This window comes from Leiobunum rupestre, chromosome 4 (genome assembly GCF_980474605.1).
Source record: "Leiobunum rupestre chromosome 4, qqLeiRupe1.1.hap1, whole genome shotgun sequence".
Taxonomy (NCBI): Eukaryota; Metazoa; Arthropoda; class Arachnida; order Opiliones; family Sclerosomatidae; genus Leiobunum; species Leiobunum rupestre.
In genome coordinates, this window is record NC_143387.1 from 46,878,379 (window position 1) to 46,897,103 (window position 18,725).

The 18,725-nt window shown below is 38.6% G+C and overlaps 2 protein-coding genes across 3 annotated transcripts; one reads left to right on the forward strand and one right to left on the reverse strand.

The window, feature by feature from the left end:
* Nucleotides 1–3,982: 3,982 nt before the first annotated feature.
* LOC149948017 (puromycin-sensitive aminopeptidase-like) lies at nucleotides 3,983–11,308 on the reverse strand. Its single transcript, XM_090172587.1, has 19 exons — nucleotides 11,125–11,308; nucleotides 9,971–10,112; nucleotides 9,820–9,904; nucleotides 9,538–9,737; nucleotides 9,356–9,463; nucleotides 7,641–7,841; nucleotides 7,469–7,565; nucleotides 7,060–7,208; nucleotides 6,817–6,981; nucleotides 6,506–6,610; nucleotides 6,282–6,437; nucleotides 5,996–6,211; nucleotides 5,786–5,920; nucleotides 5,493–5,712; nucleotides 5,276–5,418; nucleotides 5,151–5,207; nucleotides 4,827–5,087; nucleotides 4,704–4,751; nucleotides 3,983–4,587 (listed from the first exon to the last, which is right to left on the reverse strand). Exons 2-19 carry the CDS (start codon nucleotides 10,097–10,099, stop codon nucleotides 4,453–4,455), a joined length of 2,610 nt encoding a protein of 869 aa, XP_090028713.1. The 5' UTR covers nucleotides 10,100–10,112; nucleotides 11,125–11,308; the 3' UTR covers nucleotides 3,983–4,452.
* Nucleotides 11,309–11,637: 329 nt separating this feature from the next.
* On the forward strand, nucleotides 11,638–17,634 carry LOC149948018 (glutathione peroxidase-like). Of its 2 annotated transcripts, XM_090172618.1 has the most exons (7): nucleotides 11,638–11,795; nucleotides 11,907–11,980; nucleotides 15,261–15,317; nucleotides 15,581–15,675; nucleotides 16,568–16,715; nucleotides 16,923–17,153; nucleotides 17,218–17,634. In XM_090172618.1, the coding sequence occupies exons 1-7, from the start codon at nucleotides 11,777–11,779 to the stop codon at nucleotides 17,254–17,256; spliced, it is 663 nt and encodes a 220-aa protein (XP_090028744.1). In that variant the 5' UTR covers nucleotides 11,638–11,776; the 3' UTR covers nucleotides 17,257–17,634. The 2 variants fall into 2 exon arrangements, with proteins under 2 accessions (XP_090028744.1, XP_090028747.1); XM_090172621.1 differs by lacking the exon at nucleotides 15,261–15,317.
* The last annotated feature ends 1,091 nt before the right edge of the window (nucleotides 17,635–18,725 follow it).

The following is an 18,725-nucleotide window of genomic DNA, read 5'->3' on the forward strand; positions in this document are numbered from 1 at the left end:
TCTAAAGATAGGGTTTTCCATATTATAATTTTAGGGCAGTATTTTAGTAGTTCGCGTATTTTCCATAAAACTTTCCAATGTTGAAAGCTACATTGTATTTGAGTGTATGTTGAGCCGAGTGGTGAAATCGGAAAAACCAGTGACGCATGGTGTGCGCGAGTTATAACCGTTATGGTCAAAGAAGGACTAAAAAGGTTTCGAGTAAACCAAAAAATGTGAAAAAGAAAAAGAACGGTTCGAGAGTCGATCCAGACTTGATACTCAGCTATCGCTCCCAGGGCGCCGGTCAGTAATAAGTGCAGCCGGGTTATATCCAACGACTTATGTCGTACGAAAGTTCGTAACCAGTCGGAGTTCTCGCGAATTAATCAATGTGACTTTAACGGACGTGTACACAGTGACTGCAGCACCACAACATGACGTGAAACGACTACAAGCCATCGCGACCGATAACCGAAGGTTTGGCCGTAGGAGCCACAGTGAGGATGACTAGAAACGCCATGAGATAAGTACTTTTACGTAACACAAGCTAGCCCAATTGCACGAGAAGCACGGATTCGTCCACTAAGGTGCAAATAGTCTCATTAGGTGCAATTCGGGTTTTCTGGTATGTTGTATACTTTCGTAAATATCGTTTTGTACGAGTCAGAACTAATTAGATAAGATTTCTGATTGAACTTTTAGTTAATCTGTTAACGTTCAAAGAATTAGCGTCAGAGCTCTGATAGTAAATTAAGGTTACGTAACCATAGGTTTTAGTCCGGAATGTATAGATTTTAGGCCACTGTTAACCGTCACTTAGATTTCACTTTTAAGGCTTACTTTATTTGTACTGTTACTAATAATTAAATATCGAATTTGTTAAACTAAAACTTGTCAGCCGGCTTCACTAGGCAGGTCTCTAATAGATTATAGTAGAGAAACTGGGAAGTTACCTACACCTCTACGGAAAGAAGTTCACGTTGTATACCGATCACGAGCCACTTGTCACGTTGCTTGCAGCTCACAAACCCATTCCGCCGATGGCAGCCGCTCGAATTCAACGATGGGCGCTCATGTTAGCAGCGTATTCATATGAACTCAAGTTTCGCAAGGGCTCCGCCAACGCGAACGCGGACGCTCTGAGCAGATCACCGCTGCCCTTCAACGTCACAGAATCAGAATCAGCTACACCAGTTCCGGCGGAATACGTCTTTGCGGTCCAAGGCGTCGCAGCAACCGGACCCCTTACTCCACGACAACTCGCTGACGCCACCATAGCAGATCCTACTTTTCAACAACTGAGAAGACACATGACTAACGGATGGCCACAAAGGATTCACCCAAATTTGGCAACGTACCATCGTTGACGAGACGACTTATCAAATTATCATGGTATCCTCCTCATGGGTAATCGAGTAATAATCCCTGAAGCCCAACGCGCCGCACTCCTTCAAGAGCTTCATAGCTCCCATCAGGGCGTCGTAAAAATGAAAGCGGTTGCCCGCTCACGAATGTGGTGGGCTGGGATTGACGCAGACATTGAAAGCATTTCACACAACTGCAACATCTGTCACCAACATCCTCCCTTACCTGCCAAACGATTTCAACCATGGCCAGCCGTAACATCACCTTTTGAGAGGGTTCACGCCGACTTTGCTGGCCCGATCGAGGGCAAGTTCCTGTTCATTGTCGTCGACTGTTACAGCTAATGGATCGAGGTTATCGTTACACACTCGAAGTCCTCCCACGCTGTGATTCAAAGCCTTCGGTAAATTAAGGCACGTTTCGGCATTATGCTGACCCTCATCACGGACAATGGCACGTGTTTCACGAGCTCCGAGTTCGCACAGTTCACTCAAAGAAACGGCATCCACCACATCAAATCAGCACCACACCACCCAACCTCTAACGGAACTGCTGAGAGAGGGGTGCGGACCGTCAAGGATCATTTGAGGAAGCTCTCCGACATCAAATTCAAGCGTTGGATGTTATCCAAACCGGATTGAACACTCACACTACAGGATCGCTACACGAGAGACTAGCCAGGATCTTAATCACCTGCGACAAATGGGAAGTCCCCAGCTGAATTAATGTTGGGACGGTCTATAACCACCCGCATCGACCTATGCCATCCCAGAAAAATTCCACGACAAGAAGCCGACAGCCGAAAACCCATATTTCAGACGAACGACACTGTATACGCTTACAATTTTGGGAACGGGCAAAAGTGGTTTACAGGCAAGATTGTCAGAGCTTTTGGGACGAATGATGTACCTCATAGAGACACCTGGAGGCACCATCCGACGTCACCAAAACCAAATGCGGCTCCGTAAAAACACAAACCCAGCACAACCCCAACCACTTGGGGACCAACGCCCCGTGAGTACAAACCCACGAGTAGATACGACCACCACGGCATATCAGACGACCTCCACGGATCCCACCATCAGTAGTCCAACTGATACCACACCTCGGCACATGTCACCACGACCAACACCGATCAGCGAAGAGACCCCACAGATACACCAGTCAGCCTCAGCACGCCTCGCAGTCTGCAAGTTTCCAACCATGATAACCCGGCCACACCGACATCACGAAGGACACAAGTTTCCGTCCTAACCCGAACAACCACACCATCCAAAATACAGACCAGGCTGGTTATCATGCCAACAGGGGTACGTTCAGTAACGCGAATCTGGGAAAAATCGGTTTTTACTTGATGTTTGCTTGATGACCGCTCATCGTCATAGTGACGTAGGAAGTTACTGAACGGTGTTATTTTAGTCAGCGCTATTTTTAAAGATGGCGGCTATAAATGTTAACACCGACGCGTTTGACGTCATTTCATCAAAAAACCTTCTCGCCGAGATGGTTTTTTTGATGAGCATCGGATGCCTATCATGACGTCAAATCGGAAACGTGAAAAATCGTACAGTAACAAAATGTTGGCATCGATTACTCAGCGATGTTTTTGATGAGCGTTACTGAACGTACCCCAGGTGAGCATCAAGATTGGAAAAGTACAGTGCAACAAAGTCTACCCAGCAAAACAATTACTAAAACTACACCATCGGCAGAACCTTCGATAGCCCGCACAAAACCAGCAAGACAAAGAAGAGCTCCGGTGCGGTTAAATATCTAAGCGAACGTTTTAGTGTTCCATAGTTGTAGGTAAAAAAAAGGGCGCCACTATCCTTTTGACCGTTAGGGGGCGCCGCCTAGGAAACGAAGAAAGTAAACCAGCTCCTGGCCTTAAGGACATGGTCCAAGGTCACTGAGTTTTGTACCATTTAATGACCCCCTGCGCGTGCTATGTTTTCTGAAAATATCAAATTCCTAGGAAAAATAGCTTTTCATTTATTAGCTCTGGATCGTTTTTTTAGTGGACACCCTGTATATACACCATTTAAGCAGGCTAATGTTTCATTGATCAGGTCTAATTTTATTGCCATGATTGAACACCTATTTAGTCTGTGTTAGTGAAAAAATGGGCTTACATTATTCTATATATACATACCACCTCATTTCACCTGTTCTAATTACACCAATTGTATAGTTTTGTCGTTACACTGCAGTATTATATTAAAATATAACAGAGCCATGAATATATTCACTTCTACCGCGAATATCGTTCTATCATCTACGCTTCGCAATTTTGGACGATGTATTACTTGCATAGGAAATATTGTAAATTTGCAATCCATGAACAACCCCTCAGGCTACGCTACTGCATAGGCTCTTTACACTGTATTAAACCTTGGAGCAACAAACAATGTGGTGTGTTTGTTGCTCCTAAATTAATCCTTGTGTAAGGGGTGTGGGTAGCCCCGTCTAGGAGGATGAACCATCACCATCCCTACACTTACTGTTCCGTGGAAACCATTGCACACACGGTTTTTTGGTGTTATGGTTACAAAAAAATAAAAGCTTTAAATTCAGTTAAATCTTTATAAACAAAAAATCTTCCTTCAAAATGTCAGGAAAATTCCAATAAGATATATTAAAATTTTCAAAATAAATTTAATTGGGAAACAATATTTTTGAAGTTTGCATAGCTATGAATAGGTGTTTCCATAAAATAAAACAAATAAAAATTAAAAGTATAAGATGTTTGTCTCTGCATCATGAGCTTAAGCTTGTTAGTACTTAATTGGCACCCGCGTTTCATTTATGAACTTCTAATTTCAAAATCTTTTAACCCAGTTTTAACGAAAGTGTATTCAAATATTGGTATTCTAGTGATGCTTGAATTTGTTTTAGGTGTTTAATTTAAAATTGGAGACCCTTTTGTAAAGCAGTCTTATGTACTGAAAAGGTTATCAATAAAAAAGCTTTTTTTATTATTATTATAAAATCCAGCGCATGCTCTCTTTCTTCAATAACCATAGCTAGTGATGTAGAAAAAACCATTACACGTGCCATCCCGTATTTTATAGAAACAGCTATAGACAAGTCAACTGAAAAAACAGTCTACTGCCTACTTGATAAAAAATTATATATATTATCTTTGTCCCTATTTAACCATTTAGAATTTAACCGTATAGTTTCCAATGACTGGAGAACTGATCGTTCCGTTGCTGGGAAGTGGTTTTTAGCAAAGAATGACTACAAAAGGAAAAAAAATTTAGGTGTAAAACCATAGTAGTACAAACCACAAGCACAAAGTCAGCTCCAGTAATCTATTTGTGTGTATCTTTTCCAAAAAAATGTACTGTATTTACCTCAATTTCCAAGGCTTTTTCTTCCGATGCAAAGTTGCCAGTAATACACTAGATATAGAAATAATATAGGTGACAAATCATGCGATACATGTTTGATATAGATTGTTGAAAAAAACATCTTACCAAAACGAGCCTTGCAATCAAAACTCCACCTTTATAACGAGATAGAAATTCATCTTTTCTTTGCTTGAAGAAATTCCAAGCCAAGTCTCTTCCATTTTTGTTTGCTGAAACTGACATAATGACAAAAACCGTATCTTGGGAACGTACGGAGGAAGACATGGCAAATTCCAACGCCTCCAGAAGTTTGGCCCTGTCTTTGAAGCCACCCAAAGCCATCGAGATTCGGTTTCTCTCTTCTTGTAAATCGGCTTCATGGTACAGCTAAAATGGGAAAGTACATTTGAATGGAACATTTAATTGAATATTTTCTGTAATTAAACTTACTTTCATCAACTTTTCAAAGGTTTTGTCATCACCAGCTTTTGCAGCTGCCCTGTAGACCTTTTGTGAAGAATTCAAAACTTTTATAGTGATAAATGAACATGTGGGCATAATGTAGCAAGGCTTACTGGACTACGCAAATCAGCTGGTAAAACACTGGTTCCATTAGAATGGGCTTCGAAACGTCTTAACGCTTCCCCAAGTACAGCTTTATCTTCAGCAGCGGCCAAGTGTGTTATCACCAAACTTCGCAACATATTGTCTAAGTGACCTAAATAAACAATTAAACTCATTTCCCAGCTGCAGGTTATTAATTAATTCCCCGTAACGAAGGAGTTAACATACTTTCACCCTTAATGGGTTCCCAACCGAGCTTGGTGTATATTTTAGCGAAGAAGTTTTGGCAATAAGAGTGAAACAAAGAGTCAAAGTCAGTGTGAGAAATAATAAGGCTCAAGGTAGAAAGGCAGTTCGCTAAAGACCTCCATACAGTGTAGTTGGTTTCACTGGTATATGCTTCCATAACTTTTAAAACCTCCACAGTGGATTTTCTTCCAGCTTTAACCTTAAAAGGAAAATCTATGTTAAAAAAAGTGTCATTTTGGTAAATTTTAATGCATTTTTTTTTATTATTTTACCAAAGCAAACAAATCGTTTTGCAGTCCTAACCGATCTAATAATGGTAACAAATGTTTTTCAGTGGCTGGTAAAAGTTTAGCCATCATTTCTTCGGAATATTGAACACGATAGAATCCAACAATGCTGGGGTTAAGCTTAAATTTTATAAAATATCACATGTCACTTATAGTGTATTCAAAATGATATAATATGTATCATATTAAAAGTACCTTAATCCAGTCATTTTTACCAGCCTTGACAAGAACTTCTGTTTGTCGAGTGTCTAATAATACTTGTTGAGCATTCTCTTCAGGAATTGAAGGAGTTATTATACTTATTGGAACCATCCACTGATAGGTGTTTCCAATTTCAACTGCTCCATCGCACAAATATTTTTCTTGAGATATACGCAACAATTGATTTTCACCATCTTGTTTCGAGGAAACCTTTGAGGGAAAGTAAAATGATTGATGCAGAGAATCATGGAAAATTATTTAGGCAATAATTTAGTTCTACCTGTATAACTGGAAAACCCATCTGTCTGGTCCAAGTACTCATTACTGCTGTTACTGGTTTACCGCTAACTTGTTCAAGGGCATTCCAGAGGTCTTCAGTAACAGTGTTACTGTAGGCGTGTTTCGTCAAATACAAATTCATACCTTTCCTAAAAGCCTAATCATGAGATAACAGTGGAAATAAGTGTTCATAAATCATAAAGTTACACCAAAATTAATACTTACATCATCTCCTACGTATTTGTGAAGCATTCTAATGACCGAAGCACCTTTATTGTAGGAGATGTTGTCAAATATCTCATCTATTTCATTAGGATGCCCAACTGGAACCTAAATTAAATAAACCGCCAATTTCCTTATTAGTCAATTACAGCTCCTAGCTTCAATAAATTTTGCCCTACGACTAGGGCATCAAGCAGTCAAAGCATACCGGAGAAATGAGTGCTTCTCATTTTGGGAAATTTACCCCATATAACATAAGAGTTGATATGGTACTACTCGAAGAAATATATAGGAAATACAACACCAAAGTATACCTCAATTGGATGGCTGTTTGATAAGGCGTCAGATCTTAAAGCTTCATTATATTGGTGTAGAACAAAATGGGACCAGATGTGATAATCGGGGAATATGTGATCAACAGCCACATATTCCATGAATGAGGCAAATCCTTCCTTGAGCCATAAATGAGTCCACCATTCCTAAATATTGATAATTCAATTTCTAATAGCGAATATTGTAAAGAATTTTCGCCATTGAAAAATGGCTGGACATCTTACCATGGTAACTAGGTTACCAAACCACTGATGAGCAATTTCATGAGCTACAGTCACAGCTATATTTTCTTTTGATTCATGAGCTGTATTTTGAGGGTCAACTAATAGGCGAATTTCCCTGTAAGTCACTAAACCCCAATTTTCCATGGCACCTGCACAATTTAAAAAAATTGCTCCACCAAATGTAAACTACTTTCAATTCAAGTACAGATCATGAAGAACTCTTATGTAAATATTATTACTTTCCTATGACATTTTTCAACCCTCTTATTAAATCCCATTGAAATCATTTAGGTCACTTAATGTTACTAAAATCAAAGTTCTAATTTTACATAAGTTTATTTGTGCACAGATTCAATTAATGCTATAAGTTTGTAATTGCATACACCATTATAAATGCATTAATACTTACCACATGCAAAGTCTGGAATGGCTATTAAATCAAGTTTTGGAAGAGGATATGCTATGTCAAAATAATCCTTGTAAAAAAGTAAGGATTTTGTGGCCACCTTAATTAGATTAAAATTGTAACATTTATTAATCATTTTTGTAATCCTTCTTAGCACCATCAAATGTTGAATTACCTCTAGCGCGTATGTTCCCTGTTCCTTTTTTCCTAAAGGCGTGTAAATTTTAATGAGAACTCCATCAGCTGATACTTCCTCAATGAAATCAAATTCTCCAATAACTACCGCTAACAAATATGTGGACATAACAGGAGTTCTTGCAAACGTAACTTCCCTTAATTGGCTATTTGGTCCGTATGGTATGTCGCTAATTACATTCTGCAGAAATATAATATTTCAATATCAGTACTGGACTCTAACATGCAACGTCCTAATTGGCTTGCGTCTTCAAAGTTAGCAGATATTGACAAGTCAGTTAGGTTTAATACAATTTTAGGCATACAAGACCTATTACTGTTTGCCTTGTACTTACTAAACTAACGTTAAGTTTTCTGTCCACTGTTACTCTTTCCGTTTAACTTTGGCACTTATGTGTGTAAAAAACCTTAATTACAGGGGCTAGTAAAAATTAATAGCAATTTCCACTGGGAAGCTCCGAGAGTGCCCCAAAATCGATTTCGACGTCACAGCTCGTGTCAAGATTTCCAAGGATCATGGTCGAGCGAGTCTCCCAGTGAAATACAACCTCGTTTTAAGAGCAACTCTCAGGGCGAGTATTTTCCAGTGAAATACGCGGAAAGTCATAAACTTTATTAATCATCCATGGTTAGGCCTAGGCGTAAAGAAGAACTTACTTCATTTTCAGAGTAGGAATAAACCACATCCTCTATTTATCATATTATTTTAGGCCTTTATACTATTTCTGGCGTTTGCCTTAAAAGAATTGCCTCTATTTCTTCGTCGGAACTATCCGAAGACGATTCTATAAACAAATAAGCAGCCCGAATATTTATTGTCCTATCTAGTTCCGCCATTTTTAAAAATCACGAAAACCGCTCGAAATCTGTCGATCCGTCAAATTTCTCGGATAAAAATTTTCGCTCTCAGAGCACTCGCTCTGAGAGCTAGATTGCCAGTGGAAGACACAGATCTCGTCACGAGCTGCTCTCAATTTCCCAGTGGAGGACGAAATCTCATCACGAGCGCTCCCGGAGCGCCCGAAATCCCCCAGTGGAAATCGCTATAAGATTTATAGTTTTGTATAACATGATGGTGTGTAAATTCACTACATACACATACAGTCGCTCAGCTTGATTACAAAACTGTGAAAAGCAAAAACTTATCTAGTTATTTTTAAGAAATTTTGGTGAAATTAAGTTTCTAACATGACAAAGGGAAATTTGGACGGCTCGTGATTACTACCATGGGCAGAAGGTTAGTGAATAACGCATTCAGTATAATGGAACTAACAACTTGTATACCGCGATGAAACGAACAACTCTATTACAGAGACGAATAACGCATTAACTGTGACCAACAGAATTACTATGAAAGACGACACAGGATTTACGCGATGAAACGATCAACTCGATTACCGAGACGAATAACACATTAACTGTGAAGAACAGAACACGATTACTATGAAAGATGACACAGGATTTACAGAATAAAATGAAGGATGGACTATGACCAGAAGTTTATAATACATCTAATATGATAAGTACCCATCCATAAAAATTAAACCTGTACCTTCGACAACTCAAAGCAGTTTTCAATGGGCAATACTTGATGGGTCTAGAGTAACTATGATCTGAGGTAACACGAGACAATGGGTGATTGAAAGTATCTGTTAATGGACAACTTATCTGTCAGACGACTAAATTCATACTTACCATATTCGACAAGGCTATTCGATCTTTTTGAACAACAAGTGTAACGTCAAATGTTGCTTTGATAGAAGGTTCATCCCAACATGGAAAAGCGCGGCGAGCGTCAGATGACTATAGAGTCACAATATTTATCAGATAAGAAGTGGGATTATTAGTTTAGTTAAAAAATGATCAGAAAAGCTGACCTCAAATTGAGTGACAACTGAGTGTCTCTCCTCTCCATCAGGGGTTTTGTACTTTGATTTGTAAAAGCCTTTCATACTATCATCAAATTCACTGTGAAACTGTATAGCTAATTCCCCATGGCCCAGAGGCAATGGTTCTAGAAATGTTATCTTGCATGTTTCATCAGCTTCAATAAGTTCAATTTTATCCGAAGTTTGGGCTGAAATTTATCAATTCTTAGCTATGTCATATAATGCTTTTATTAGTCGTGTACTTTCACACTTCCAGTCTGATTTAATTACTTGAAGCTAGAGAGTCTTTAAATTCAGCATTCAGTATTGTTAAACCAACTGCATTAAGAACAATTGTATTTATAACTTCTTTAACCTAAGCAATAAAAAAATTATTTACAAGATAATTTTATACTAAAATGCAAAAATGATTCTGGTTTACCTCTACTTGAACAGCAACATTTCCCTCAAAGTCGAGTTTCTTTAAATCAGGTTTTAGCCATAATTTGTAATTTTTGGGAATAACAGATTTTGGAAGCCTCTCAAAACGTTTTGAACTTGGTTCAGGCATTTTGAACAAATAACTGGATATATTTATTTAAAAAAGATGGCCAAATATTATTATTCAATTATAAATACTAAAATTCCATTCCATGGTCGATATAACTTAATGTAAAATTTAATAAAAGTTCTGCTACTATACATGGAGGTTAATAAAATAAAATAAAATTTATTATCGGTAATTTTTGAACCGCGGTCCTTCGTCAGCCGTTATTACAAACCCACTAAAATTTACAAATATGTATACATTTTATATATTGTTTTGGATAAAAAACATGTAAAAAATATAAAATGTAATACATATTTGTAAATTTTAGTGGGTTTGTAATAACGGCTGACGAAGGGCCGCGGTCCGAAAGCTACCGATAATAAATTTTATTTTATTTGTTTAACCTCCATGTAGTAGCTGTTTGAGATAAGACCAAATTGGTGCACCACTGTAATTTTGAAACCATGATAACAGTGCAGTGAAGATTTACACATATTTGCAAATCTTTAACTTTTTTAAATTAACTTATAATTCATAATTGAAAATACTATCACTGTGAAACCAACTGTGGATACCTAACACCAGTGTCCGACGTGATGGGTCTTGAACCCTTTGTCTGGCAAATAAACGAACTTAAGAAATTGGTAATGACAAATGACAATAGCACAAAACTATTTTCATGATATGCTACAGTGGTGGCTTTCAAAGTTATAGCCTAAGGAACCATAAAGCATATTATTTCGGTAATTTCTATTGTTAGATTGTGATTCAGTGTTCCTCATCCACCAACTTTTATTTAAAGAAAACATTTTAAAAGATTCCCTTCTAAAGAATAACAAGCTTTTCCTGCTGCCGCCTATGATTATCCCTGCATGCATTTTGGGAATCATACAACCCTTAACCAAAGAATTATTTGCCTTAACTGAAACCGGCTAAAAGGCAAATTACGAATCGTTTGGGGGTAAAAAATTACCATTTATATTTTAAAAAGATATAATTTTTAAAAAAATAAAAAAACGTCCATTCCAACTCAAATTTATAATTACCTTTTTTAAGAGAACTTAATTTCAATAATAAATTTTGACCAAAGAATATTCTTTGTTTTGAGGTTGGTCACTGACCACCTTGGACAAACGAGCGGATATTCGCTACCGGACCAAATTTAACACACCACACATTATAGGGACCCGCGTGTGGGATTAAAATAATATTAATGGATTGCCATTGGATAATTAAAATGCATCAATGAAAAACTCTAGGTAAAATAAATTAAATATTTTATATTTAATCCCAAAAACGATTATTATTTAAAATCAGTACGTAATCAAAGTTGGCCTTGAGTAAACTTAAGCACAGTGACATAATTATATTTTTATTAGAAATCAAAGGGATAATACTAAAACAAAACTATATTTCAAACTGAGCTCTCTCAAAACACTTTCGGCTTTTTTCAGAGAGATGGCGACAGCGGGCACTATATTTGATCTATAATTTTTTCCACAGCTCAAGGACGTCGTCTACTCAAGGATTCGTCTACTATTGACTTGCGACGTATTTCTTATCTTTTGGTTGGCACGGTAACAATGCTTAAAAATTGTGGATAACAAACCTCTGCAGTTGCTACAGATAAGCAATATTTTCCTGATAATTTCCCCTTGTTTACTAGAAAAGGAAAAAACATTGCCATTAAAACGTTGAATGTGGCTCCGGGCCTACGGTAGGTTTACTTTACTCTCTTTAATCAATAGGCTAGCTGAGTGAATCGCGCCAGTGGGTCACCGGGGCCAGAGGCAAGCGGCGAGTAAAATTTATTCCTCTTTTATTTTAGCGAAAAAACTGCTGACATCTACGACATTTGGTAGTAGATCCCCAACGGTTTTCCTTCTGAATCTATCAGCTATGGTATGTAAAATTACAATTTTCCGCAATTATTGTCAGTTCTATTTGCAAAAGTAAGTAATTTCAGTTTCATGTGACACGACGTCACTAATGCATTTTCCCATAGATAAAAAAACGCACCAAATATCAGAGTGTAAATACTGTATAGACATGAGATTGTTTTTATCCAATTACTGTGTTATACAGGGTGTTTTAAGAGGTTATGCAAAAATTTTAAGGAGTTGTAGGGGGTGAGTTGAGAAGAATACCTGTTTTTTCCCATTTTTCTAGGATGAGTTAAAAGAGCGCCAGAAAGTTTCAAGTGTGTGTGTGCTTGGTTTTGCGCTTGTTGCAGCCTACTTCCAGGGGCTAGTAGGCCACACTTTGAAGCTCTCTGGCGCTCTTTTAACTCATCATAGGGAAATGGGGAAAAAAACAGGCATTCTTCTCAACTCACCCCCTACAACTCCTTAAAATTTTTGTATAACCTTTTGAAACATCCTGTATATGGATCCAACACCCCACCCCCTACCCGACATATCTACCAAGATTAAAATATCAAATCCTTCTTTTAATCAGGTCTTGAGAAGGGGGTGGCAGTTGCACTCATTGGAAATGTGACTAAATCTTACGGTGCGATAAATCTAATTTTAGTATTTAGTTCACTATAGTAACATTTGTTTTTTCCGTTAGTTAGTTTTATAGTATCGGTATTACAGTGCAGAGACTCATTAAAGGGAATAGAACCTCCAACGCGTTCTTTATGGAAGACCCCATCAATTTCCTTTATTTCCTTCACAATCGGCGATTATCAGCGAAAAGCCATGAGAGGCAGCGGACAATATTGGAACCCTCGGAGGGCGACAGAATATACCAGAGGTTATATTCCCTTTAAAGGAGTAAATTCTTAATCCCAAAATATTTGCCAACACGCCCGAGCAGGGCCGGCGGATCGTGTTAATCTCGGGTGGGTAGTCAGACGAGGGGGGGGGGGGAGGATTTATTGGGTTATCCTACATAAAACGATAGGCCTATACTAATTAAGAGAAATTGATAGAGGTAAAAACTACAAAAATTTAGTATTCTCAAATTTATTATCACATAGTATTAATTGTGCAATGCCAAAATTGTACTGCGCTTTGCATTTTCGGAAATGAACTGATTCAACAATTTTTCCAAATGTTTTGACGCGTGACTTCATGTAGGTCTTAAAATTCATATGACTACGTGTAAAGATGTTTGAAGGATCTGAGTACAAATATTTAAACTCAATTATATAGAAAGGTAGAGACAACGTTATAAAACGTAGTACTGACAACTGTGGGTACTTTCCCTACCCCAGTTTGTGGTAGAAAACGTCGTTCCTTTAAATTAGGCACCGATTATTTAAATTACAATTATTTAAAAAATAAATGGAGCCTTTATGGCTTTGGTGTCAAATAAGCAGTTTTGGGAGAATCAGTTATTTATTATTTGAACACTTACATTAGAGCCCACTACTAACCGAATAATCAACTCAATATCATATAGGTCATATACATTTAGTATCGTTTACCTTCTAAAAGTTATAGTGTACGCACTTATCAATCCTACTTCACAACGCGAGGTAGAAATGTAACAGCTGATAACTATTTTATATAAATGTTTGATACAGAGAGACTAATGACGACAAACATTAACGTTAAAATACACTTATGAAAATTATGCTTTTATCATTTTATGTATTTTTAAATTTTGATTTTGATGATTTACTTCAATCTATTTTAATCGGGGCAGTGCCGCGTGCATAGTTTTCAACATCACCGATATTTACAGCATGAGATAAAGATAGTGTTGTATTGATCTTCCGCATAACTTCCCGATATAAGTCCGTCTTTACCGTATTTTCAGAAATAGAAAGGGGATTGACGCGAGGGAAATAAAAAAAAACTTGTCAAAGGTCTATGTTTAAGTTGTGATTTGCCCTTTTGCGAAGACTGCGTTTTATTATTCACGCTTGTCTCATTAGAATTAATAACTTATATTTAATAACCTATTTTACAAATTTACTTCCGCAGTTTTTATACTGAAAAGTGTCACGCGTTACTCGGACTCACTCCTACAATGGGGAGAAGAAGAAACAGGGAAAGCGGTTCTTCTCTCAGTGACGAATTTTTAATTGTGGCCGGTACAACGAAAACCATAAAATACGATCCCGTTTATGAACTAACTTCATCAAGGAGGGGATAGGAAAAACACGTAGTCCCGGGAAAATTGTGCAAATTATTATGTAGGCGGCATGGCTCTATTATTCGTTGCAAAACCTTTTCGAGGAGAGTGGAAACCTAGCTATTCTGTGACAATGGCCGTGGCTCTATCCCCACAGTACCGACTTTGATGACATCAATTCCGGGTGGGTAAAATACCCACCCGGAATTTCCCGGGTGGGTACTTCTATCCACCATACCCACATTATCCGCCGGCCCTGCGCCCGAGAGGTAGTTGGCCCAAGCTTCTGTTACACATTTTGGCGGAAATGTATTCATTATTTTACGCGCGTATTCCGCCTACCACAATCTTACCGTCATTTTTTCTACAGGAGGCTTCAATAGCAGTGATACGTTGCTTTAGGGCCTGTTGCAAAAGCCCTAGTCAAAGTGCTAGCCCATAGAATTTAACATGTGCGATTCTAGCAAAGCAGACTTTTGCAACGGGCCCTTAGTTTTAAAATTCCGACCCTCTCCCCCAAAACGGGTCCAGATGCTAAAGGGGGTTGGTAGAGTTTTTTCTGGTGATATAGGAACCCCTTACTAAGCTCAAGCTAAGGGCCCGGCCGCCCGGGTGGTAGTTAATACGCCCCACTGAAAGAGCATATGAAACCAACCCCTCCTGGTTACGTCACTGGACCCACAAATTTAGAAACATTAGTGTACTTTATGACTTTCGTACCAAAAGTTTATATGAAGTTTTTTTATGAAGAAAGTATCTAACTCCCTATTTTACCCATTTTAAAAACGTGTTCTACCTTTTATTGACCTTGAAAATTTATATCCTACGTTCCTCCATTAGTGTATATTTTATAAATTCGTACTTTCGTCGTGAATTTCGCATTTTTTTTATCTCGCACGCGCTAAGAATGTTCGAGTCACAAAGAAGTTACTAGGATAATATTTATTTAGATACTTTCTCCAAATAGTATTTTTTATAAACATCTTTTACTACTTTTTCCTATAAAAGATTACTTGAAGTTTCAACCCCTTCCAAAAAAATTGTTTCGCTACAGTTTTAAGTTTTATTAACAATTGTTTCTAATGGTATTGTTCAGGGAAGCAGCGTCAGTTCAAAATCGACGGTAACGGAAATTGTTCCTGTGTCAGAAGAGGTAGTTAGATGAACTAATCTGAAAACCATTTCATTACATGTACTCGCATACTACTTTTCACTATTGCAACTCGCTTCTTGTGTTATATTCGAATACATGTAACATTCACTGATAGGTTACGCTAAAATTGTGGTAGTTCAGTGTTTTGTCCTCCCTTCTTCAGGGGCGCCGTTTCCTTTTCTGGAGCATTTGTATATTGGCTATTACCCTGGCACTGTGCCTTTTCCTTGACATACCCTTACGTCTTCTTTTCATCCCCGCAGGCGGCTGGTAACGAAAACTGGAAAAATGCTAGTTCCGTCTACGATTTCAACGCTCTGGATATCGATGGAAATAATGTGCCGTTGGAAAAATATCGGTACCAATTTTACTTTGAAATTCTAATAATTTATCAACCTGCCTTTGACGTCAAATTTCGAAATGGCCGGGGAGTCGAACAACAAAAAACTACAGTTGTAAAAACGGGAGGTTGCGCGGGGTAAAAACTCCTAAAGAGGGGAGACGCGTGCGAGGGGGCGATTTTTTTTCTCATACACGTCACTGAAAACGGTCCCCGAGATCTTACCATAGGGAATACGGCTGGATAACCATTCCAAGTTCGAGGTATGAATTCCTGGCAGAATATACATTAAATTATCTCTAATAGACTACTTGAAAATTTAAAATTTCCAATTCGCGCGCACTTGTGGTAAAGCTGTCAAAAGCAGGATCATAATATCATAATTATAAAATACTATTTCATAATTATCATTCTGGGAATTATTTTACTGAAAATTGTGAGAGCTCCCTAGCGAGACGCTGTCAAGGGTAACGTAAAGCTTGGTTTCTTCCCAGGCGCGTCATAGTGCCTTTTCCTTTACGCACATGAAAACGTTTGTACGTCTCAAAGTTGAATGACGCGCTATTACGCGTGCTAGTGGAAACCAAACATTTGTCGCAAGAGCAGGTAGACGCGAAACCGCAACGAAACTCGCTAAAGAATGTAAAATGTTTCTACACGAACAGTGGCGTAGCTGATGGTCCGCAGGGCCCGCGGTGTGGGGGGGGCGAGCTTCAGGGGGCCCCGCTCACCATAAAAAAATTGAAAAGGGGGCCCCATAGAGATTATGGCGGGGAGGCCTTTGAGTTCTCAGCTTGGCCACTGTACACGAAGAATAGGTTATGGAATGCTATTATATACTTCTGATGTTCCCTGTCATCTAATAGCCTGGTACGATAAGTATTTGTAATAGTGATCTCCTTTTACGCAGTGGGCACGTAATGATCATTGTGAATGTCGCCTCCAAGTGAGGTCTGACTCCCCAGAATTACGCCGAGCTGCAGACACTCTACGAAAGGTATGGAGAGTCAAATGGCTTGCGTATTCTGGGTTTTCCTTGTAATCAGTTTGGTGGGCAGGTATGTTTTTACTTAAAGGGACTTTCAAGGGAGAGCCGTTGAAGTCCATTTAAAAAGTCATTCGGTCGCCGTTCGTCGCATTTACAAAGTGACACTCTGATGACGTTTCAGTGACGTTTTTTTGAATCGACTTCCGACCCCTTCAAAGTCCCTTTAAATGGATCTCGAATTTCTTACATTGTACCTACATTTTAAATAAACACGTAGGAGCCTGGTACAGCTGATGACATCAAGGAGTTTGTTAAAAAGTGGAATGTGTCATTCGATTTGTTCAGTAAAATTGAAGTTAACGGAGACAATGCGCATCCTCTTTGGAAATATTTAAAGCAAAAGCAAGGTGGTACTCTGGGGAATTTTATCAAGTGGAACTTCACCAAGTTTCTAATTGACAAAAATGGAAAACCAGTAAAACGTTACGGTCCTAAAACATCTCCATTGGTAACTAGATATTGGGGTAAAAGTTTTCATTTCAGAAAATTAAATCATTTTGGGCGTTTTTTAGGAAATTGAAAAAGACCTCCCACAGTACTTTTCATCTTAACGCAGCTATTATTTAACCGAATGTGACTTTTTTACTTAATTCTTCATATTGTACAGTTTTCGAATGAAGAAAAGGCTTGGAATCCTTTAGGACTAGCTTTTTCCGAAGAATTAAATTCGGAATGTGATGAATTATTTTATAAAAAAAGAAACACGTTCTTCGTAATAGTCATTTAGCTCGAATACCAATATAATATCACCTAAGACATCATGACTGTCTTAGACATGTAAAGTAAAACCTCCTACACAGAGTCAAAGGACACCCAATTTGAAGTACAGCGGTAGTATTAATCACAATTTTTCGTTCAATTTGGGTAAACGCCCTCAGCCTTCACTGTATCACTAATTTACTGTGATAAAATAAAAACTATAAATTTTATTTTTTTGTTGTTTAATTACGTTTTAAGGAAGTTGGCAAAACTTCGTCGACCTGAGCAGAGACTGTTGTACGAAGTAATGTCTGTCATCCCTACGTACAAATAAACCGGTTATAGTTAATAGAAAACGTTTTTTTTTGGGATCGCGCGCTAGATGACATCGTAAAATCGCGCACTTGTGGACATCGTATTTTTTCCCCACAATACGTTTGTTTTGGAAATACTAGACATGTTTATGACTTGGAAAGTTTGTGTAGTTATTTCATTTATATTTGTGTGTTTCGAGGCACTCCACCCCAGTAAGGCCCCCCTTGCCCCTTTTCCCCATGCCAGAATTACCGGGGTACCTTTTTCCCCCGCAAAAATAACAAACTTCTCTCTCGTCCCCCTCCCCCCAGTGAGGCACCCCCTTCCCCCCTTTTTCCCATGCCAAAATTCCCGTGGTACCCGTTTCCCCATAGTCGAACCACCGCCTTTTCCCCTCGCAAAAATACCATAAAAACTCTCCTTTCTCTCTCGTCCCAAACCCCCCAGTAAGGCACCCCTCCCCCTTTTTCCCATGAAAAAAAATCGCCTTTCTCTCGTCCCAAACCCCCAGTAAGGCACCCCTCCCCCTTTTTCCCATGCGATAATTACCGTGGTACCCTTTTCCCCACAAAAATTACTCAAAACTCGCCTTTCTCTCTCTTCCAAACCCCCCCAGTAAGGAACCCCTACCCATTTTTCCCTTGCCAGAATTTTCCATGGGCTTAGCCCATCTCTTCAAACAAATCCCAATTTGTCCCCCTACGGTGAGCAGATTTTCTTGGTTTCGCTGCAGACTGTCGGACTGGTACGGAACTTCGGACTCCTACGTTTTATCGCGTCTTCTCTAATCTAGCGCGCAGTCAGAATGCCCATGTGGCTAAGTTTAATTTTCGGCATCTAGAGGAAAAGGCGAGGGGTCGGACATTCCCAAAAAAACGTATGGGATTTCTTAATCTTTATAGGGATTTCGTGATTTCGCCAGAGATTTTGCGATTTCGTCAGATTTCGCGATGCGGTCAGAGACTACGTGATTTCGTCAGGTTTTCGCGATTTCATCAGAGATTTC